The sequence below is a fragment of the Chenopodium album genome, chromosome 12, assembly GCF_948465745.1.
Source record: "Chenopodium album chromosome 12, dcCheAlbu1.1, whole genome shotgun sequence".
Lineage (NCBI taxonomy): Eukaryota > Viridiplantae > Streptophyta > Magnoliopsida > Caryophyllales > Amaranthaceae > Chenopodium > Chenopodium album.
In genome coordinates, this window is record NC_137845.1 from 46,231,282 (window position 1) to 46,255,455 (window position 24,174).

Here is a 24,174-nt window from a genome sequence, read left to right on the forward strand (position 1 = left end):
GAGTCTAATTACCTAATTATATTGGGAAAAGGACTCCGTACAGCATTTTTATCGTATCCGTGCCATCGCGCTACGGGGAGGCTATCGCGTCGCGATAGGTCTATCGCATCGCGATAGGAGCAGTTTTACTCCGAGTCGATTTCAAACTCTTTTCTATCGTTTCCGAATGTTTTTCTCTATAAATAGGGTTGTATTTCCCTGTTTTCAATCATCAATAATCACCATCTCTCTTTCTTTAAGCTAAAGCTTATTCTTTCTTTCTCTCTCTTGATTTCTAAGCCTTCCCTTTTCAAAACACAATACCACATTCACGAGTATTAGACGCACATAACCAAGCTCGAAGTTGCCTTCACCCTGTGAACAGTTTACAAGTTCTTAGAACTTTTTGGCGACTCTTTTTCTCTAGCTTCCTTCCCTTTGGACGTCACCATGCTTAAGTGTATGATTACAGTGGGCTCAAGTGTGGGATGCTTGAAATATTCCCTACAGTAGCCTATAGGTCTATAAGACCAAGTTTTTATCTAATGGAGAGGTTGAACGTCTCAAATATCGATTAGTTGTGTTTGGAAATCATCAGAAAGAGGGCATTGATCATAATTAAACATTTGCTCCAGGTGCGAAGATGACCACGATTCGAGCTTTTTCTAGCTATTGCTGCTTGCAAAAATCGGGAACTACATCAAATGGATGTGCATAATGCCTTTCTTCATGGTGATATTGATGAAGAATTTTATATGAAGATGCCCCCCGAGTTTGAAAGTACGGATCCTACTCTGGTTTGCAGGTTGAGAAAGTCTTTGTATGGTCTGAAACAGGCTCCCCGATGTTGGTTTGCAAAACTAGTCACTGCTTTGAAAGGGTATGGTTTCCTCCAATCTTATTCAGATTATTCATTGTTTACATTGACTAAGGCACAAGTTCAAATTAATGTTTTAGTTTATGTTGATGATCTGATAATTTCTGGGAATAATTCCACTGTGGTTGATACTTTCAAAGCTTATATGAGTGACTGCTTTAAGATGAAGGACCTTGGTCCTTTGAAATATTTTTTAGGCATTGAGGTGGCCAGAAGTTCAGCAGTGTTGTTTTTGTGTCAGAGAAAATACACATTAGACATCATTTCGGAGGCCGGTCTGTTAGGTGCTAAGCCGAGTGGGTTTCCCATCGAGCAAAATCATAAGCTTGGCCTTACAAATGGGGAATTCCTAGCAGACCTAGAATCTTATCGAAGACTTGTGGGGCGACTAATCTATCTTGCGATTACTCGTCCCGACTTGGCATACTCAGTGCATATTTTGTCTCAATTCATGCAAGAGCCTCAGAGTGACCATTGGGATGCCACTTTGAGGGTAGTACGATACTTGAAAGGTACTCCAGGTCAGGGTATTTTATTGTGAGCAGATTGTGACTTAACTTTACAGGGATGGTGTGATTCGGATTGGGCATCTTGTCCGCTCACACGTCGGTCTATTACTTGGTGGCTAGTGTTTCTAGGCCAATCTCCAATCTCATGGAAAACAAACAAGCAGCCCATTATGTCTACGTCGTCAGCCAAGGCCGAATATAGGTCGACGGCTTCTATTACTTGTGAGCTAAAGTGGCTTAAGGCTTTATTGTTGAGTTTGGGCGTGCAACATCCGAAAGCTATTAAGCTATTTTGTGATAGTCAGTTAGCTCTACATATAGCAAAGAATCCCGTCTTTCACGAACGAACAAAACATATCGAGATTGATTGTCACTTTGTTCGGGATGCAATTCGTGAAGGCTTGATTGATCCGTCATATGTTCCGACAGCAACGCAATTGGCAGACATTTTTACAAAGGCACTCAGCAAGTCTCAGTTTGATTTTCTTCTTTCCAAGTTGGGCATCTACAAACCCGATGCTCTAACTTGAGGAGGGGTATTGAGGATATTTTGTGATATATTTACAGAATATTATTGTGAGATGTGGTTAGGATATTTATGTGGTGAATATCTTGTAAATTAAGTTAGTTTCCTAAAATTCTAGATTATCTTTTATTCTAGGTTTTAGGGAATCTTGTAACTATATATATTTTGGTGGAGCACTGAATGAAAGGCAAGCCGCATTACAGCAATTTCTACAAATACTCCAATTGATAGTGTTATATTGTTATTAATCTTGCAATTTGATCAATTGTTTGATAAATTCAAGGTAATAAGAGTTTGAATCGAAAGATCTTACTTTTGGAGGCTTACCTACAATTATCAATTTTGATTATGTTAGCGACCGTACTGCATATGTTGAATTGAGCGTGTTAAGACCCGACCTTAGGCTTAGCAATTGCTCTAGACATTTTATTGATTGAATTGTTAATGATGTTTTGATAGATTTAGAACTATAAAAAACATGGTGAGCCATAACCCTAGACCTTTTATTAATTTTATTTTTATTTTCATTAGTTTAGACTTTTTATCCTGAATTTTGTGACGTTGTTTAGTGTCTCCAAATCCTTAGAAGCTAGATTGAAGAGTCATCTCCTTGTGGATTTGACCCTACTTACCCTACTACATTGTTATGAGATTTTGCTAAGATTTGTTTTTGACATATTTGCGAAAATCTATCAGTCAATAACAGGTCAGGTTGAATTCATGTTGGATTAGTAATGTCAAGTTGAATTCGCGTTTTGATGGGTAAAAACGAGTTTGGGTTATTCTAGGTTTCGGGTAGGGTTCGTTTCAGGTCCATAATTTGCGAGTTATATTCAAATCAGGTCATCTTCTAGTTGGGTAATATTTGGGTTCAGGTCTTGAATCCTCAGGTTAACTCGGATCTCAAGCTGGTTTTAAGTCGAGTCATATATATTTTTTTAGGTCTCAAGCTGGGTCACCATTTTTTTGGGTTCGAACAGGCCAAGTCGTGATTGGGTTCGGGTTAATTTTTCAGTTTGAGTTAGCTTTTAACAGCTCTGCCTGTAGTGTCTAACACTTTAATTTAAAGGACATATTTATGCTTCTAGCTCAAGCTCAAGATGTCTAATGAGTCAATTTCGTGCAATATATGCTATAGTGTTGATGTATTATAATTCTATTTGTTAATTATTTCACTAATAGGAAGCGACCTTCAACTAGGCATTCGGATCATATTGCTATTAAAAAGGAGGGGGACAATATTATATGTAATAAATATTTCTGTATTATGCAATTTTGATCCTGCTGTTAATTTTATATTAATTTTGAATCGAGTTAATCTCAATTCAGAAAAATATTTAGGTTATGTCAATTTCGAGTTAGATCTCTTCGGGTGTATAATCTTAGATTTGGTATGATTCAAGTACAGTGTGATTTTACGCTATCATTCGGGGTCTTTTTTTTTTTTTTTTTTTTTTTTTGAGGAAGGGTCAAAATTAAATCTCGGGTCAAGTCATTTAGGCCAAGTTAATTATGCCATGTCTAGACATCATACACTCTTTCCTATACACGTATAAAGGACCTACTCGTTATAACTATAGAAATCTTGCTAATTCAAGCAACACACGTAAAGAAAATTATCGTAGAATAGTGGTTGTCATTATAAATGCTGGCATGTATGACATTTATCACGTCATTATCCGAAGAGTTGTAATATAAATAAATGATCATCCAACCCAAAAGTTCATATTGGTGGAATTATTAGCAAAAACATTAACAATCATTGCTTTAAATCTAAGATAAAGCCTCTTAATACATCATGATAAAGCCCTTTCATATACATCAACTGCCCTTATCTTGTTGTTGAGCTCAGCAAGGCAATAATTTAATCTCCTACATTATCATGAACTTAATCTTGAGATTTTAAATCAAGCAATTTGGAGCCTTTGAAGGTTTTTTTTTTTTTTTTTTTTTCTGAGCTAAGCTGAGTTAGATCACTTTTAATGGTAAATATATGCCAAAAAAAAGTTGTGTGATTGAAAAGATTATATATACTTTTCTAATTCAATCAACCAGAAAATGAAATAAAACAAGCAACATTTATGATAATAACATTCATAATGAGTGACAATTATTTGGGTCGTCACAGTCTAGGGCAGCTTTGTGTATTTGTGGTACGTATTAGAGATATTACTTTCTTTTTTTTTTTTCTCTTTATGTTTACTTTTTTTATTTTTTGATAAAATATACTCGCAATAACAATTGGGATGGGATTGGAACTTAACCACCCAAATATAATCCCCGAATCCGAATTAGCCCAAAAGGTGAAACGAATGGAACACCATAAAAAAAAAAAAAAAAAAAAAAAAATGAACATCTTCGTTAATTATGATTAATGTTAAAAATAAAAATATTGAAAAACAAAAGAACACAAAAATAAATAATAATGCTATATGCAGCCGTTAGAGCTACAAATAAGCATTAAATATCTTTTCTTATTTGGTACTCTCAGATTTTTTTTTTTTTTTTTTTTTTTTTTTTAATGCATCACTTGAGATTTTGCACTATTCATATGTTAACTTTGACTTAATTTTTTAACTGCTATATAATTTATAAACATAATATAATCATGAATCATGTATTATATAATTGAATTTGTTACAATGTCTACTTTCATAATAAATAAATAAATAAATAAATATATATATATATATATATATATATATATATATATATATATATATATATATATATATATATATATATATATATATATATATATATAATTTTACTTTATATCTAATTAAAGATATTGATTGTCAAAGTTGTGCCTCGGCAAGTGAGAAAACTGAAGTGATGATTTTTTTTTTAATGGTGTATTAGTTTAGGAATATATAACAAAATCACTCGTAAATCAGTGTAATTAATGTATAAATCTTATTAATACTTTACTTTTTTAGCTTCGTATACATAGCCCTTACCTCAAGGGCTATGAATTGCATTTTCCTCGTACATAATTCTTTTATTATTATGAAATGGAAAATAGTTTCTGTCTTTAATGAATTCATTACTTCCTCCCTTGATTCCTGTTGAAAGACAAACGAATACAGAGGGAGTAGAATAGAAAATACTGCAATTTTCTATGAACAAGTTTTGTGATTTTTGTAGAGGGAGGTAAATAAAATTAGTTACATTAAAAAAAAATGCTAATATCTAATCTTAACAGTTTTTATGTGATCTAAAATAATACTTAATAAGTCCTGAAGTAAGGTGAACTAAACATGACCTTAAATAGAGGAAGACATGACAATTCATTGATAAAAAAATTAGTGTCTTTCAATTGATCTTATCTATTAAAACACAATTAGTTAAAATAAAATATTAATTTTTACTTATAATCAGAATTATTTATATAAATCAATCAATCCTATCTTTTAAATAAAATATTAAAGAGTATTATTTTACACTAATCAGCAAAAATTTATGTTAAATAATAGGCATAATACTTTTTCAAAATCACATTTGTCACAAGTGCAAAGTCTCCTTTTAAATTGTACATACATAATGATTATTAATTAAAAATAAAGTTATCAAAAGTATCTTCTTCGTTCCATGTATGTTGGGACAAACTAACATTCCCACCCACCTTCATAATTGAATACTACGTAGTACCATACGTACTCTTAACAAAAATTGTTACTTAGGATCAGGGCCGTCCTAATCATTTTAGGGGCCCTGTTCAAATTCTAGAAATTGGGCCCTAGTAAAAAGTATAAAAAAAAAAATTTTTAAAAAATCACTCTGTTATTCTGTATCACTCTATCAGATATTACTTTTACAGTATTTCCATATTCAATATACACCATTTATTTAACCAAAAAAAAAAAAAAAATCCACCATTTTAAACAAAGTCCAAAAATAATCAACAGTATATGCAAAGAGGATTGAACCAAGGTTTGCCGCAACAACTAATTTACTATAGAGACTACTTGTTTGCTACAAGTCTGCAACTCGGCAACTCACAAATTCATAATTAATCAAACATTTCTTTGACTTTCTATCTTAAAAATGGTAAAATGGCAATAATAAGCTTATAGCAAAACTAAAGATAGGAAATTCATTACCATAAAAAAAATAAATAAATAAATAAAAAAAAAAAAAATATTGCCGTCAAAATAACGACAGTTAAGAGATCTAACTATGGGAGACACGAAATTAATTCTTCCATTAGAAGCAAGAAAATCTTTGTAATTGATTGAGAAAGGAAAAATTTAATTGGAAAATTGGGAAATTTGGGTTAAATAAGAAAATTAATGAATAATTATAATTGAATGAAGGAAGATGGAAGGTTTTAAAACAATTATGGCCTGTTTGGAAATCAGATTTTCATTTGAAATTCTGGATTTGGCCCAATTACCTTGTTTGGATGTGCTTTGAATTTGGGAATTGGATTTGGCCCAATTCCAAGATTATGAAGACATAAGTTTATTTTGATAAAATTGAAATTCCAACTCTAAACCCATCATTTCAAATTCCAACACTCAGTAAAATAAAAATAAGAAGAAAAAATCACGACTTCCAATTTCTCTTGCTTGGCTCCCAATTTTCTCTCTCCTCCATTGAAATAGGTTGTGTCCTCCTCCATGCTTTCTCTCCTCCATTAGACTGTACTCTCGATTCTCCATTGAAGCGGTGAGTGAGCCTTTTGTGCCATTGAATCCCTTTCTTCATCCTCATCCTTTTCATGATTATCATTCCTCGTTGCCGTAACAATTCACGGCATTTATTTACTGGAAATTTATGGAATTCAAGTTGGGATTATGAATTTAGAGCACGATTTGGACAACAACAGTAGGCATACACACGATTTTCCATCGTTAATCCGACAACTATGACATTTGAAGACGATTTCTTGGGCCAAATATGAGACGGAGTTAGGGTTACGGTGAGAAGCAATTGACGGTGAGTTGAAGTTGTTGATGATGATCTGATCCCGATTTGACCGATCATGAGAGAGAAAATGTGTTGAAGAAGTTTTTTTTTTTTTTTTTTATATATATATAGTAATGTTGAAGAAGAATTCAAGCTTCAAATTATATAAAAATGGCATATTATTCTAAAAAATACAGTGAATTTTAAATGATTGAATTGAAATTCTAAGTTTTCCCAAACAAAGAATTTAGATTTGAAAGTCTGTAATTGAAATTTCAGAATTGAAATTCCAAATTTGAAATGAAATGCTAGTATCCAAACACTACCTAAGGTAATTAAGAGTATTTTACGGAAGTAAGCGTTGTACTGGAGTAAATGAATGGGAGAAAGATGGGATGTTGACGATTAAGCGTTCAAAGTCAGACACTTTTCTTTTTTTTTTTTTTTAACAAGATTGGGCTCTATACAAATTGGGCCCTCAATATTTTGGGGCCCTGTGCTAAGGGTCTGTTTGCACAGGCCCTTAGCCGGCCCTGCTTAGGATACATATAACGTTTCATAATTTTCGGAGATAAAATGAAGATAGATTACAATTGGACTTCTTAATTAAACACCTTCAAGTAAATGGCTAAGATAGACAATAAAACAACACACAACAATCATACAATAATATTCTAGTAATATAGTGTTAGTATTTTAGTAATATGCTTATGTAAATATGCAGGTTAAGAATCTTAAGATGATATGACGATTTTGATGACATTCCTTTATGTATGCATATCCAAAAAAATTAGATAAATATTATTTGTAGGATCATTAACATTCTACTAGCTAGGAGATATTTAATATAGGACTTTTAAAATGTATCTATATATAGTCTTATATGTCCATTACTTTTCTCTTTCAGAAAATAAATATGATGAAGTTGAAAATAAAATCATTACATTACTTTTATTAATTTCTACTTTTTATACTACGTATTATGATCCTATACAATTTTTTCTTTGTCCCTCTACAATTGCTTTTGTATTTCTATTTTATCCATTCAAATTGTCCTACTCAACAACTCACATCAATTGCAAGTTTAGAATAAAAGGGAAAATTAACATCAGTAATCCCAAGTATTATTGTTTTGATCTTCTTCAAGAACATCAAACTATTTATTAACTCATGACAGTCTCGACTATAAGGTGGTCATTCTCAAAACGGTCCTTTGCTTGTAATAACTAGATAAACTGATAAATATTGCCACGTGTTAGTTGTCACAATTTCATTGGCCCACTCATTATAAAAATTTAATTAACCCCTACTCTCTTCCCACCTAGCCCCTTCCTCATCACCAACTCACCACCATCTCCAACCACTGCACCTAGGTGGAGAAAGGGTATGGATCGAAGGAGGATTTTTTAAAAATAAATTAAAAATTGGCTAATAAATATGTGACACGTGGCACCACTGACTGATCAAATTAGCTAGTAAGATCGTGGTGAGAAGGATCCCAATATTATTTGGACTCACTAATAGAAAAAAGCTCAAGTGCTGCTAAAGGTGGGCACGGGCCGTGCCGGCACTCGGGCGGCACGGCGGCCCACCTGTGGGCCGTGGGCCATGCCGTGAACACAAATTCAAGATTTGGCACGAGCACGGCACGGGGCACGGCGGGCGGCACGGTGCCCGGCACGTGGGCCGACACGCCGGCACGGTACGTGGCACGCCCGGGCACGGCACGAGGCACGGCCCGTGCCAACTAGCCGTTGGAAGTAGCCGTTTTCCAACAGCTCAACGGCTATAAAACGGCTAGTTTTTTGCCATTTTTCCCACCCAAAATCCCTATAAATACCCCATTTCTTCCTCCAAAATTTTCACAATTCATCAACTCATCTCTTCTCTCTTATTCTCTAATTTTCTTATTCTCTAATTCCTACAATCTTACTCTCTTTCTCTTTTGTGCAAAGAAAAAGAAATTCCTACTCTCTATTATTAAGTCTACTACAAAAAAAAAAAAAAAAAAAAAAAAAAAAAAAAAAAACAAAAACAAAACAAAACAAAAAAAAATTCTTATATTTACACTCGGAAAATTATTAATTCGGGAAATTATAAATTTGGGAAAGCAATTGAAGCGTCATTGTAAGATCTAACTCAACTTTATTTTAATTTGTTATTGTTATTGTTATTGTTGTTGTTATTATTGTTATTATTGTTTTCTTGGAAGTTGGAACAACTTAATTATATAAAAACTACTTTCTATTTTTATTATGGATAATTTAGATTGTTAGTGAAATTTATCTAAGGCGGGACTTGGGCTCAGGACAACGTCGTTCCTAACCCCTCCTACCTGGGATCTCATTGACCTAAGTAATCTACTATTATTATAATTATTTTTGAAAACTTAATTTATATAAAAACTACTTACTAATTCTTATTGTTATTGTTATTATTATTGTTTGTTAATTGTTATTATTATTGTTATTGTTAATTTGTTATTTGTATTATTATTGTTGTTATTATTATTAAATATCATGGCATCAAACCCGAACACTTCCTCCTCCTCTAGAAAAGTCAAGTCAAAACGTAAGGAATCACCAAACCCAAACACTTCAATGCCCCCCCCCCCTAACACCTTTCCCTCCCCTAACATGCCCTTTCACTCCCCTAACATGCCCTTTCCAAACACTTCCATCCCTTTCTTTCATCCCCAAACCACGGAAGGGCACGGACAAATGGATGATATGGCTCCTTGGACTATGCCTAGTTCGGGATTTCAACAAACCCAATTCTCACCTCATTTATACAGATCACAACATGAATTTTCTATTCCTAGTAACCAAGGTAGCCAAATACAAGCCTCCGGGTCGAGTGAACAATCCACCCAAATGCCTAACACCCAAAATCCTAACATATTAGAGTGGTGTACCGAAGAGGAATTTGCTCAAACCAACCGAAAGAGTGAAGTTTGGGCACACTATCAATTGAGTAAAAATGGAACCAAAGCCCCGTGTCGGACTTAAAGTAAATTTTTCTCGGCCGATACCAAGGGAGGGACGGGACACCTTAGTAGACATTCAAAAAGATATGGTGGACCATCTAATGATCCAACTCAACCCAAAATTTCTCAATTCCATCCACAAGGCTTCATTTACAGTTATGAGAGAGATAGGGATGAACTTGGGAGAATGATTGTACATGCCGAACAACCTTTTCTTTTCGCCGAAAATGATGCCTTTAACAACTACATTAACCGAGCACTACAACCCAAACACAAAAAAATCTCCCGAAAAACCGTTCGATATGCTGCCATGAAGAATTATCAAGAGTATAAATTGAAATTAGTAAATGAATTGGCTAATCTTCCTAGTAGAGTTTCTTTAACCGCCAATGCATGGGATAGTGGATACGGACTTCACTATTTATGTGTTACTTGTCATTGGTTGGATAATGATTGGTTGTTACAAAAACGCATCATTCATTTTAAAATGCTTGAATACCCTCATACCGGTCTTAACATTTCTCATCATTTAATGGAAGCCATTGATGCATATAGTCTTAGGAATAAAATCATGTCTATGACTTTCGATAATGCAACGTCTATGACATATAGTGCGAATTTGGTTAAACCCCAAATGACCGATTTAGTATTAGATGGAGAAGCACTTCATATTAGATGCATTTGTCATGTTCTTAACTTGTGTGTGAAGGATGAAACACAAGCAATTGGTCCATTTTATCACAAAAATAAGGAATGCTATTATGTCTATTAATAGCTCTAACTTGAGATATCAAGAATGGAAAGGTTTTTGCAGGCAACAAAGGATAAAGACTATAAAAATAGCACCGGATTGTCCAACTGGGTGGAACTCCACCTATGAAATGTTGAGTCGGGCAATCGAGTACAAGGTTTATTTAACACTTTTTTATAATATGAAATTTCCACAATGTGCTTTACTAGAAGATGATTGGGCTAATTGTGAAAAATATATGCAGTTTTTACAATTACTATATAGTATGACACATTGTTTTTCTTCTGTATATAATCTTTGTTCCCATTCTTTTCTTAGCAATGCATGTTTACTTGCACAACTTTTTTCCGAACACCGATCACAACATGATTATCGTGGATATCTAGCTTCCAGTTATGGAGGAAAAATGGCGTAAATATTACACTGATATTCCTATGATTTATATTTTTGCTTCTATTTTAGATCCTAGGCAAAAATATGATGGCACTTTTTTATTAATTGATATCTAATATAGTAACATGAATTTTGAAGATGATATTGAAACTTTTAAAAATAAGGTGACTAATGAGTTTTTCTCTTTATATAGAGTTTATGAAAGTAAATATGGAACCGTGTCTCGATTTGCCGCTTCTCAAACATCCAAAAACGTAAGTAAACGGGCCAAAGGTTTATTTGCACAAGCTGCTAACATGATGTCCAAGTTTTCAGGTACGGAATCATCATCAACTAGGAGAACACAAAGCGATGTTTCGGAGTTGCAAATTTACCTAAGTTACGACTTCATGAAAGGCATGGACGATGAAGAGAAGTTTGGCCTCGACATCCTTGATTGCTGGAAATCACAAACCATGAAACATCCAATTTTGTCGACAATGGCTCGTGATATTTTTGCTATCCAAGTCTCCTCCGTTGCCTCCGAAAGAGCTTTTAGTGTGTCGGGACGGGTTTTACGATACAAGAACAAGACTAAAACCCGAAACACTTGAAATGTGTGTTTGCTTTAAGGATTGGTTGGATGCCAAAACGCGTTCTCAAGATCGTACTTATGCACAAAACGACGTCGATGAAGGAACGTCGACTTCTTTTAGTTCTCATACTTCTCAATCAACTCAATTGGCCAATGAACTTGAACCACAAGAAGACGAAGACGAAGACGAAAACGAAGACGGAGACGAACAATAATAATTATCATTAATTATTTGTATTATCGATTTATTGTACCGGCTACCGGTATATAATAAAATAAGTTATTCTTCAATTTTTTGTGTTTTCGGATTATCGCACTCATAATTTTTTTTTTTTTGTTATATGCATTTTTGTTTTTTGCTAAATTAATAAGATTGTTTTTATTTATTTATATAAACTTAAACATAATTAGATAAATAATTTATATAACCTTAATTAAAATAAAGTTGTTCAAAACAAAATATATTAACATTAACATAAACATAAATTAATCACATTATTTATATAAAATTAAGTTGTACAAAAAAATATGTATATCTTTTTTTATTTACATTTATTATTAAAAAAATAAGTGGCACAGTTTGGCCTGCGGCCCAGCACGGCACGGCCCGCCGGGCATGTGGGTCGTGTCATGGGCTGGGGTGTGCCAAAATTAGGCACGGCACGCCCCCTACCGCGGCACGGCTCGTTGCCCATGTTTAAGTGCTGCGGAGAAAAGGTCACTTTTTGTTCCGATTTCGAACCACAACACTTGTAGTGATAGCCAATAATAGGAATAAATGGCTCCAATTTAGAAAAAAGTGACTATTTAATCTAGGTTTTTGAAAGAGCTAGACATTACTCAAAAGGCTCTAAATAGATTAGGAAAAAAAAAAAACCGGAGTATTAAATCTAAAACACTACTGTATGGGATAGCTCTAGCAGAGCTCTTCCCATGCTCCGAACCCCAGGTCAGAAGAACGTCGCCAGTCTGCAAGAGCTACCCTGAGTGCGTCAGACTACCTTTTAAGGGGCTAGTTTGTATAGGGTAGCTCCCACTGAGCTGACCCGCGCTCCCAGCACCACTTGAGAGGTGCGCACTTACACCAGTCTGGTCCAAGGTTAGGGAAAACCTCCCAGGAGGCTGCCAACAAGCTCCATCTTGGAGTCAGGATCAATCTCCCAGGGACTGAACCTCATGGCTTACCCCAGCAGGCCCCAACTTGTAGCACTAAGAATAGTACAACTATAAATAGTAAACCAAGTACAACGGAAAAGAGGGTAGACAACCACATTTCATCACTTATCCATTATTATTATTAACCCAATACCTTACTAACTTAAGCATCGAAGGGGGATTCGTCGAAGTCACCCCTGATGGCATAACCACCGTGAAGGACTCACCCTTCTTGGTTTAAAAATAAACAGAGCCCATGAATTTTAACGCTACGATTTTTAATTGAATCAGAGTCTTTCAATTGTTATTTTCGACTCTATCAGCTTTTTAACTTAAATTATTGCTCCTTGTTTACATCAAACTGTAGCTTATATAAGGGGATAAAAGTCGCTTTTTCTAATAGTTATTATTGTGAGGTAATCAATAGTTTGACCCTTTTAAAGAATAACACTAATAGTAAGGGTTAGTTAGTGTCAAAATTTCCTGAAAAATAATTATCCAACTTAAACATGGGCACGGGCCGTGCCTGGCCGTGCCGGGGTGGGGGCGTGCCGTGCCGTGCCGTGCCTGAAATTGGCACACCCCAGCCCACGGCACGGCACGGCCCACGTGCCTAGCGGGCCGTGCCGTGCCGGGCCGCGGGCCAAACCGTGCCACTCTTATTTATTTTTTTTTTTTTAAAAAAAAATGATAAAAAAACGAATTAAAAACAACAATGCATATAATAAAAAAAAATACGAGTGCGATAATCCGAAAATACAAAAAATTGAAGAATAACTTATTTTATTATATGACGGTAGCCGGTACGAATGTACGATAATTCAATAATACAAAATTACAAAATAAGTAATGATAATTAAAAATCGTACAATAGTGTATGAATATTGAATAACTTCATTTATTATACGGAATACGAAGTTCGATAATACAAAAAGAATACAATAGTGGATAATGTAAATATGTAATCATGTAATTATTATTGGTCGTCTTCGTCTTCGTCTTCGCCTTCGTCTTCATCTTCGTCTTCGTTTCCTAGAGGTTCAAGTTCATCCGCCAATTGAGTGGATTGAGAAGTATGAGAACTAAAAGAAGTCGACGTTCCTTCATCGTCGTCGTTTTGTGCATAAGTACGATCTTGAGAACGAGTTTCGGCATCCAACCAATCCTTGAAGCAAACACACATTTCAAGTGTTTCGGGTTTTAGTCTTGTTCTTCTATCGTCTAGAACTCTTCCCGACGCACTAATTAATAATAACGTTCGGGTTTGATGCCATGATTAATTAATAATAATAACACAACTAACAATAACAAAGTAACAATTAACAACAATGAGATCAATGAGAATTAATTAGTAAGTAGTTTTTATATAAATTAAATTTTTAAAAATAATTATAATAATAGTAGATTACTTGGATCAATGAGATCCCAGGTAGGAGAGGTTAGGAGCGACGTTGTCCAGAGCCCAAATCCCGCCTTAGACAGATTTCAACAATCCAAATAACCCACAATTAAAATAGAAAATAGTTTTTATATAATTAAGTAGTTCCAAGAATACAATAATAATAATAATAATAATAATAATAATAATAATAATAAGGCACGGGCCGTGCCGTGCCGTGCCGGGCCGTGCCTGGCCGTGCCACGTGTCGTGCCGGCGGGTCGTGCCAGCGTGCCGGCCCACGTGCCGGTCACCGTGCCACCCGCCGTGCCACGTGCCGTGCCCGTGCCGGAATCCGGATTTTTGTTCACGGCACGGCCCACAGGTGGGCCGCCGTGCCGTGCCGTGCCGACCCCCGTGCCTGTGCCGGGCCGTGCCGGAGTCGTGCCGGCACGGCCCGTGCCCACCTTTAATCCAACTCTTATAGAAGTATTAAAAAGGATTATGATCCGATAGAGTAGATTCGCTAGCTAGAAGCTTGACGCTAACGTACTACTCAAATGTTGTATAGTGACAAAATTTGCCACACGTTTCTCTCCCTCAGACTTGCTAAACATTTTGCAAATAATAATCTTAATTATAACACGTAAACTCGATCACATACAATAATTCATTCGTGAATGAGCAGTATTATTGTCTCTGTTTGCGGCACGAAACTACGCCCCTATACGGAATGGTTGGTCCGCACAATACTCGTTTTCTGAAGTCTTGGCCATTCTTTCTTATCCCGCTAAATAAGGAACAATTTTTTATCTTACAGACTTAACACTAAATTTTAATGACACGTTGTGATGAAGAATTCTATTTAATCTTCAAAAATGATTTTTCTCTAAACAATTTTTCAAGAAAAACCAAACACTCCCTACTATATTTAGTTAGTTGGTTAATTGCTATTTTGCTTTTTATACTCCTTGATAGTTCATTTTCATCCAATTTTGTTTTTACTTCATGATAGTTACACTTTGCTTGGTATGTAATGGTTCCTTCACCTTTGAATGATCATGTTTTATGTGATTACATAAAAAAAAAAAAATACAATTTTGCTTTTACTTCATGGACCATATTGATTAGGGTTTCTCGAAAACACCCTGAGAAACCTTAATCAATACACAAATTTAAAAAAAAATACAATTTTGCTTTTATAAATTACATTAATGGTCAAAGTAAAACACCCGAGGCACTTAACTTTGACCATTAATGTAATTTATAAAATATTATTAAAAATATTAAAAACTTGACATTGAAATTATATATAACTAAAACAAATTTGACCATATGACATGTGATGATTTTTATCTAATGCATAAAGTACAAATATGGTCAAAGTTTTTAAAATACCAAAGGAATAGTAAATGGGACGATCAAATAAGAACATAGTGAGTACTATGTTGGAAATGCCAATCAAACCCATAAAAAAAATTCGATTATAAGGGTATATATTGGAGATATATACCAATCAAACCCATAAACGAATTTCGATTCTAATTCCATGAAATTCTTAGAATTGGTTAAATTATGCACCAAAATTAGAAAAATTAAGGGTGGAAGGTGATCTTGAAGTTCCAATAAGCTTAATAAAGTTGGGTGGAATGGGTGTAATTAACATAGTTGAAATTTGTTGTTTCAAACTAGAAATTAAAACTTGAATTACTAGTATAACATTAGGGTTTGTTAATTAGAAGCAATTAGGCTGGAATTGAATGATGGTTAAGGAAATATTCCACAAAAAAAATTTGTTAGAGAAAAAAGGGTGGGGGGGGGGGGGGGCACAAACACAAATCAGTAATGTCTAGGCAATTGTACTCGAGTTTTTTTCGAGTTACATACACTTCTAAAGACTAAACTTTGCAAAAACTATCAGGGAAGGTACTGAAGTTGCATTTGTATTAGGCAAGGTACTCAAGAGAAAGTAATAAACTTTCACACCTACAGCAACCGATTAACAAGAGAAAAAAAAAATTCTTACAAAATTTAAGGGAGGTACCAAACTTTCAATTTTTTCTAAAACAGTCAGTTGCAACTAGCCGTTAGAAATTAAAAAAAAAAAAAAACAAAAAACAAAAAACAAAAACAAACTTCAGAGGCTACATATATTTGGCTCCATATTTCCTCTTGAACAACAACAAAATGACATTATCTGCATTAAAAAAATAGTGTAAAAAAGACTTAGTGGCCTAAAAAAATTTGCAATTTTCTGTTACAGAAATAAGGGATGTTTAGAAGCAGTTCTGGGCTGAATGTAGGTTCAAAGAGATGGAACCGTGGGCTGTTAGTGCCAAGAGCAGGGCATGGACAAAGGATAATCCTAGTAGGAGGTTCCTTGCTTGCCCTGATTATGATGCAGACACAAGAAGAAGCTAAGGGGTTGGAAGTACTTCAAATGGGTTCATCAAGAGGATCCAACTACTTGGCTGACAGAGGTAATTTCAGGCTTAATGCAAGGGAAACAGGAGTTGAATACTGAAGTGCTGAGTTTGAGGAAGGAACTAAGATAATGTAAGCAGGATTTTAGGAAAATGGAGAGTGACTACCTGCTGCTAAAGATGAGAAAGGTTGCTACACTGAACCTTAGGGTGAACTGTGATTTGTGGAACTTGGTTGTTCTTGTATGTGTAGAGCTTTGTTGGTATATATTTAGGAAGTAACGTATTGACAAAAATCAATGTAATATAGATCACGTTTACTTTAGTTCTTACCTGTTCTCTTAGATCTTGCTAGGTCCTGTAATAATTGTAGTGCTTCACTAGAAATAACAGTTGATTGGCTTTGTTGGCTTGACAGTGGATACACTTGACTGAAAAAGTACATTGTTTAATCTCCCTCATAGTCACTGTAAAATGCTCTTTGAACTTTTTGTCTTGGTGGAGCAGAATGTGCTAGTGGAGCAGGCTGGGCTTGAATATTTATAGGCTTAAAAAACAAGTGTTAATGACATATTTTCAATAAATTGAAGAATTTACAAACAAATAGGCTAGTGCACTTACAGTAGCAACTCTTTGATATCCATTGGGGTAAGTGTACACCCCTACATCTCTCATGTGCATTGGAACAGTAGAAGTTGTAGTTTGTTCTTATTCTGCATCATTTGGGTGGTTGTTACTGGAATCCTACTGCCTTTCCTGACCAGAATTTCTGCAACCTCTTTTATTACGGCCTAGGACACCACACAGGCTGCATCTCATAGCTGATCCAGTCTTTCTCGACCTGCCTGTTGCTGTTACTTCTCCCACCTGATACCTCCTGTTTTTAATTTCTTTGGCCTTCCTTGAAATTTTCTCAACTTTGGTGCTATGACAACACCATCAGATTCAGGCCACTGTTGGAGCCTATTTAGTGGCTCAAGAAGGAAATCATAGGCCTTGAGATAAGTCTCCTTTGTGAATTACTCATTCACATAATGCTCAGGCTCATCAACTTTGTTCCACACTACAACCACAACATGTTTGCAAGGAATTCCACTTATTTGCCAGGCATTGCAACTACAAGTTTTGTCTTGTAAGTTGACCACAAATTTCTCTTGTGTAGCACCCTGCCTCACCCCATAACAAAAACCTCCATCCCAAAAGGCATTCCATCCCCTTGCCCATATCTTATTTCTCTCAAGAGTCTTTTAGATCCTAGGGCATAACAGTATAGCTTTCTTACCTATTTCATCTCTCTCTTTGTGCAACCTACCCCTCTATAATATCTTCTAACATAGTGATAATGGGCTTATGCCTTAAGGTAAGAATGTAGGAATTGAATACTTCACTCATGTTGTTGTCCACACTATGACAACAAGACATAGGGGTGTAGAATATCCTACACCACTTCTTGTACCTTCTGTTCAACAAATCCTCTGCTGCATCTTCTAATATTACTCTCATCTGAGCAATGTTAGCTTTAAAATCATTCTCTGTGTTGCTCTTAGAAATTATCCATAATTGCTTCCTATATTCAATCCCTCCTCCAAATACAATCCTGAAATTGCAATACACGTTTGGCACATACCCATGTCTCAGCCTTTGGGAACACTGTATTCACAACTGCTAGTAACCCCTTTTACTAGTCTGACATAAAAGTGTAACCAGCCCCTTATGTGTTCCCAGGTCATTTACAAGGAGGGAAAGAAACCAGGTCCAAGTATCAGTTTTTTCAACCTCAACTACAGCCCATGCATGCAATAGGGAACATTTGATTGTTCCCATCCCTTCCCACTGCAACAAGTAACTGACCACCAAAAGGCCCTTTTAAGAAGCAGTCATCAAGTGAAATAAAGGGCCTGCAACCTACAAGGAAACCCTTTTTGAGAGCTTCAAAACAAATGTACAATCTCTCAAACACATTTGCATTCAACTGCAATTTCACAATATTTTCCATGTTACTCCTCCTTATTTCTGCAGCATACCTAGGAAGGAGAGAGTATTGCTCTTCATACTCCCCTACAATATTAGGCTGCCCCTTTTTTCTTGACCTATATGCCATTATTCTGCTCACTTTGAGTCCTTCCTTTAACCAAAGGATCCGAATTATGTCATGGACCTTCATGTAAGAGTTCTTTCCAAACCTGTTACCAAAATAATCTACAATCCAACCTAAATTCATTTTCTTAATCTTCATAGACCTCCCACAAGTATGATGCCCATCGGAAAGTTTCACTTGAAAATTCCTTTTACCTTGCTCCATAGATGCTCATATCTTCCAAGGACAACCCTTTTCGAATTGTTTGCATTTTGTACCAACCCTATTAGGATCATTCCTGTAAAAATATAAGTTCCTTCCACACTCTACTATGTAATGTGCCAAAGCTTTCCTAAAGGTAACAACATTTTCAAATTTTTGTCCTACAAAAAAATTTGACTTTGTACTCTTACTCCCAACAATTCTCTGCCTTTTCTCACCTTACGGTGTGTGGACACCTAATTGTGTCTCCCCAAAACCAAACCCAGTGATGAGTACCTTTCACTTCATTTGATTGTCGAACGAAGTGAAAGTGTGAAAAGTCTTGTGATTTGGTTGTTTTAATAAAAATAACTCTTCTTTCTGTTTTTCAAAATGAACGCTATTTAAGAAAATGTCTAGTTCATTTTAGTTTGGTCCATGATAAGGGTCTAATAAAAGTGTAGTTGGAATGAGCTCGAAAAGAGCTTTCCAATGATATATTATAAGCTCAATTCCGATGAATAATGAGGAAGTTATGGTCAAAATACTAAATTGGGCCTAAAATGGTTTTATGGCCCAGTGATCTAGTGGAGGGCCCATTAATTAATATTCCTAAAGTTATTAGGATTGGTTTTAATCTTCTAGAATAATCTAGAAGGTTGTTTTGAGTTCTAATGAGATTAGGAATGATAATTATATCTTTTACGAAAAATAAGAATTTTATTTGGATTAAAACAAGTGTTTTTAATGAGATTAAATCAGATTTTCGAAGATAAGTACGGACGTTGTTAATCGAATTTAATTAGATTAAGGATTCCGTACGAGTTTTGAGAAAACGCGTGAAGCAGCGCGGAGCGACAAAGTCAGCGCGCAACGGCAAGCCTGTCGCACAGCGACAGGGCTGTTACGTCGCACTGGGTCCTGTCATTCTGCGACAGAGGCAGTTTTATTCCTAATAGGATTTGGTCTTTTTCTGATAATTTCCGGACTATTTTTCTAATAAATAGGGTCGTATTTCCCCGTTTTTATTCATTCACAATCATCAACAATAATCTAATTCTATTCTCTTCTCTCGCTTAAGCTAGAAGCTTATTCTTTCTCCCTCTTTCTAAGCCTTCCCCTTTTCATAAAATTCCACATTTACGAGTTTTAGACACACCTAGCCAAGCTCGAAGTTGCCTTCGCCCTAGACGTGAAAGGTTGATAATTTCTGAGGATTTGGTCCCAAATCCCTATTTCAATTATATAAATTAATTGTTTGATTTTATATTTTCCTTGAAGTTACTAACGTGTGTATTTTGTTATTAGAAAGAGATACGAAGTATCAAAGTAAGTAATTTAATTGCTTAATTATTCTTTTGATATATAATAGCATGCTTAGATTATTTTAATTCCTAGTATCATGTTAGGATGTCTTTATGATTCCTAGTATCATGTTGAGGGTATTATCTAATATTTCTAATATCATGTATGTTTCTGGTATCATGTTTAGGTTGCTTCCTATTTCTTCTATCATGTTAGTATCATGTTAGGGATAAAGCTTTAATTTTTATTGTTTAGTGACATGCTAGGATTTATTATTAATCTTTTTAGTATCATACCTAGGATCTTGCTAATATTATTATGCTTTATTATTATTATTATGATGATTTGTTGATATGTTGCTTGATTTATTGTTATTGCTTGATCACGCCCTCTCTTGCAGGATTAAAGGGAATTTGTATTTGTAACCACGCTTAATAAGATAATTAATAATCTTGTTTAGGCTAATATTATAATTCAAGTGATCGCCAATAATAGATTTGTTTGTGCATTAATGTTCAACCAACATAGATTAAACAGGTTAAGGATTAATATATTGATTGTATGTTAGTCGGAAAGCGCACATGAATATGAGAAGAACAAAGTAGAGGCCTTTTTAGGGCGGGTTCAATCTCTTTTAGGTTGGATTTGTACCTTCATCCCTGAATATTCAGTTATGGTTCCAGACCACTATGGAGTTAGTGATCTCATAGATCGTGAAGGGGTGTAACCTTCACCCTGTGAACGGTTTACAAGTTCCTAAAACTTATTGGCGACTCTTTTGATCTAGCTTTCTTCCCTTTAGACGCCACCATACTTAAGTGTATGATCAAAGTGGGGCTCAAGTGTGGGATGCTTGAAATATTCCCTACAGGGTGGCATAAGATAACTAAAGGCATCATCATCCTCACTCTCACTAGGACTGTCAACATCACTTTCTCCCTCTCAATCATTGCCAAAGAAATCAGCTTCCCTACCCTTAGATTCTGCTACCCTCTTTAACATATCCCTCTCATCTTCATAATTCTACTCCTCTAACTTATCTTGGCTTACCTTACTCCTAGAATTAAGGAGTTCAACATGATCCTCATATGTCCTTTCAATGTCATAGTCCACATCAAACCCACAGTCTTCATTAACCTTTGGTGCTGAACACCCTACCCCACCACCAGTAAGCAACTTAGTGAAAGAACCATGACCCAATCCCATACCAATAGTGTGTAATGTAGGCCCTAACTCATGTTCAGTGTAGACATGAATCACTTTGAATTCCAACAAAAGTGACAAGAAAGGATCAGATGTCTTACTATCAAAAGCCAAGAACCTAATACCATCAGCCATTGTTTTCCTAAGATCTAAGTAATGCATCTTTACAATGTCATCATGTCCTAGAAACTCAATTATATTCTTCACATAAGATGAATCCACACACTCAGGTATGTATACAAAGACATTAATCCTACCCCAACTGTAAAACATTTTACCCCTAACCAACCATTGCCCACCATGATGAACCACAATGCAAGAGTTCAAAGCCATAGTTTCTGTCAAAAAACAATGTAACATATCACATTCATAATTCGGTTTTGATCAAATAAGCTTCACAATCCATTTTAGAATAACAACAAAGCAAAATCAAAACAACTAGACCATAATCATCACACATATCCATAAATAAAACTTAAATCATCAAACACAAATATAAACATAACCAAGATTGATTAATAAATATAAACCATTCCAAACCTTCATATATAAAAATACATCACAAAAACCAGCATCATTGTTAATTGTTTACATAACCAGAGAAAATAAACTTAAACTAGACAATGTCATGGTAGTAACAAAATCACAAAAGGCCATACATTTTATCACTCCAAAAAACTACCTCCCATGATATTGACATTTACATAAAACTCCTAAATTAGCTTAACAAAGCAGCAGCATCACTATACATCCATTCCTAATCAGCTGCTCCAAAAACAGACCCCCCTAGCTACCCTACCCCCATCCTAATTCCCGTCCTCCTCCTTGAATAGTAGAGGGAATCCATCGAAGTACACAATCATGTCCTTCGTCATCCAGGCATGGAAGTCCTTGCCTCCATTAAAGACGGTGTCCTACAAAATCCACTCCACCACAGCAGCATATGGCCCAAGGAAGGGGAGACGAAACGCCAAGTGATGGAGGCGCCACCAGATCCTCCACTTCTTGCACACCAGCTCCACGTTCATTTGGTCATCCCAGTCAACTTTGGTGAAGATATGGGTGACAAGGAGGTCTTGTTGGCTGAAGATAGGGTGCGCATGAGCAAGTGAGACCATACCTAAGGCCACATATAGGTACATATCAGTTTCTAGCTAGTTCAAGTGTTAACCCCTTTTTTACCCACACACCTATTAACTCAAAACCCCAGAAAAAAAAAATTACGAACTCATAATTTTCATTTTTATACACAAAAAACCTAAACAAGCAAACAAACACCCACATCACTTTCAAAATTTAACACAAAACGACAAACAAAAACAATAAACCTTCTTCAATGTAGAGCTTGGCGTATTTACAGTAGGAACTTTCAGTCTCATCTGGCCACATTAATAACCACCACACGAATGTAAGAGATGCTCTGTTTTAGGTTTTTTCTAAAAGAGGAAGAAAATGATTTTTTAGCTTCTTTGGGAAGCTTTAAATAAGAAGAAATGAGTGGTGGAAAGGCAATTGCCTTTCCGTTTCTCCCGCCAAACGAAGTTAATGATGGCATTTTGCTTAATCGAGGTATTTTGCTGACAGGAGATTATATATATATATATATATATATATATATATATATATAAAAGAAGGCTCATATAAGAACCCTCTTTATATAAGAACCCAATCTTATAAAAGAACCAATCTCAACCCTTTATTAGTTTTAATCTAACCATCTAAAATGATCCTTTAGTATGTCATTTCTGTTATTTTGAGAAGTTCATATTTAAAACATAGAAAAAAATTTAGAGCATAGAAAAAAATTTAGAACATAAGCAGAAAAAATTTAGAAGATAGCAAAAATTTAGAACATAAGCAATAAAAAATTTAGAGCATAAGCATAATATTTTAGAACATAAGCTAAAAAAATAATTTAGAACATAGAAATAAATTTAGAACATAAGTTAAAAAATTAAAAAAATAAAAAATTAGAACATAGGAATTAATTTGGAAAGAATTTAGAATATAGGAAAAACTTTAGAACATAAGTTGAAAAAAAAAATTAGAACATAGGAAAAAGTTTAGAACATAAAGTGTTCTTTCATAAAAAAAAGGGTTCATATATATATATATATATACATATATATATATATATATATATATATATATATATATATATATATATATATAAGGGACGGATCCGGTAAGAACTCCTCCTTATACAAGGGGACAGATCCGGTTCTTACCGGATCCAGAACATAAGCTGAAAAAATAATTTAGAATATAGGAAAAAATTTAGAACATACGCTGAAAATATAATTTAGAACATAGGAACAAATTTAGAACATAAGCTAAAAAAAAATAGAATATAGGAAAAATTTTAGAACATAAGTAGAAAAAAATTTAAAACATAGGACGAACTTTAGAACATAAGCTGAAAAAAAAAATTTAGAACATAGGAAAAGTTTAGAACATAAGGTGTTCTTACATAAAAAAGAATTTTTATATAAGAAAGAATTCTTACATAAGGTGTTCTTACATAAGAAAGAATTCAATTAGAGTTCATAAGAGAAAGGTTGAATAAAGAAATAATATTATTTGGAAGATATGGATTAATATTGTAAATGGCTTGATTTGAGATAAAAATAATAGCGTGATTTTAACAGCGAGTACGAAGGGAATTGAATTATTTCGTGAGGTAGATATATAATTATATGATCAAATTCATAAAAGCTAATTGGATCTTCCGTGATTATTTCAATAAATATTTGATAGTTTATTTCACAATATTATTAGACAATTTTCTTACACTAACTAAAATAGTGTAGAATTGCTGAATTGATAATAATACTAAAAATTACCTAACCTAGTATAAGACTTTTTTTTTTTTTTTGAATGGGACCTAGTATAAGACTAAAGCAATTGAAATTGGCGTTTAATTAAG

General features: G+C 34.6%; 1 protein-coding gene across 1 annotated transcript; it reads right to left on the bottom strand.

Moving 5' to 3' along the window:
- Positions 1-17,481: 17,481 nt before the first annotated feature.
- LOC145571227 (uncharacterized) lies at positions 17,482-18,764 on the bottom strand. Its single transcript, XM_081630295.1, has 4 exons — positions 18,409-18,764; positions 18,213-18,308; positions 17,846-18,059; positions 17,482-17,628 (listed from the first exon to the last, which is right to left on the bottom strand). Exons 1-4 carry the CDS (start codon positions 18,762-18,764, stop codon positions 17,482-17,484), a joined length of 813 nt encoding a protein of 270 aa, XP_081486421.1.
- Between the last annotated feature and the right edge of the window lie 5,410 nt (positions 18,765-24,174).

Bases quoted from the DNA above. Each gene is read 5' to 3' on its own strand.
- LOC145571227 (XM_081630295.1), bottom strand. From the start codon at position 18,764: ATGGAGCAAGGTAAAAGGAATTTTCAAGTGAAACTTTCCGATGGGCAT. The intron at 18,309-18,408 runs GTACATTTGTTT...TTTGGTGGTCAG, and splicing joins GCAAATGTGTTTGAGAGATT to TTACTTGTTGCAGTGGGAAG. The intron at 18,060-18,212 runs GTTTCTTTCCCT...TTGCAATTTCAG, and splicing joins AAAACTGATACTTGGACCTG to GATTGTATTTGGAGGAGGGA.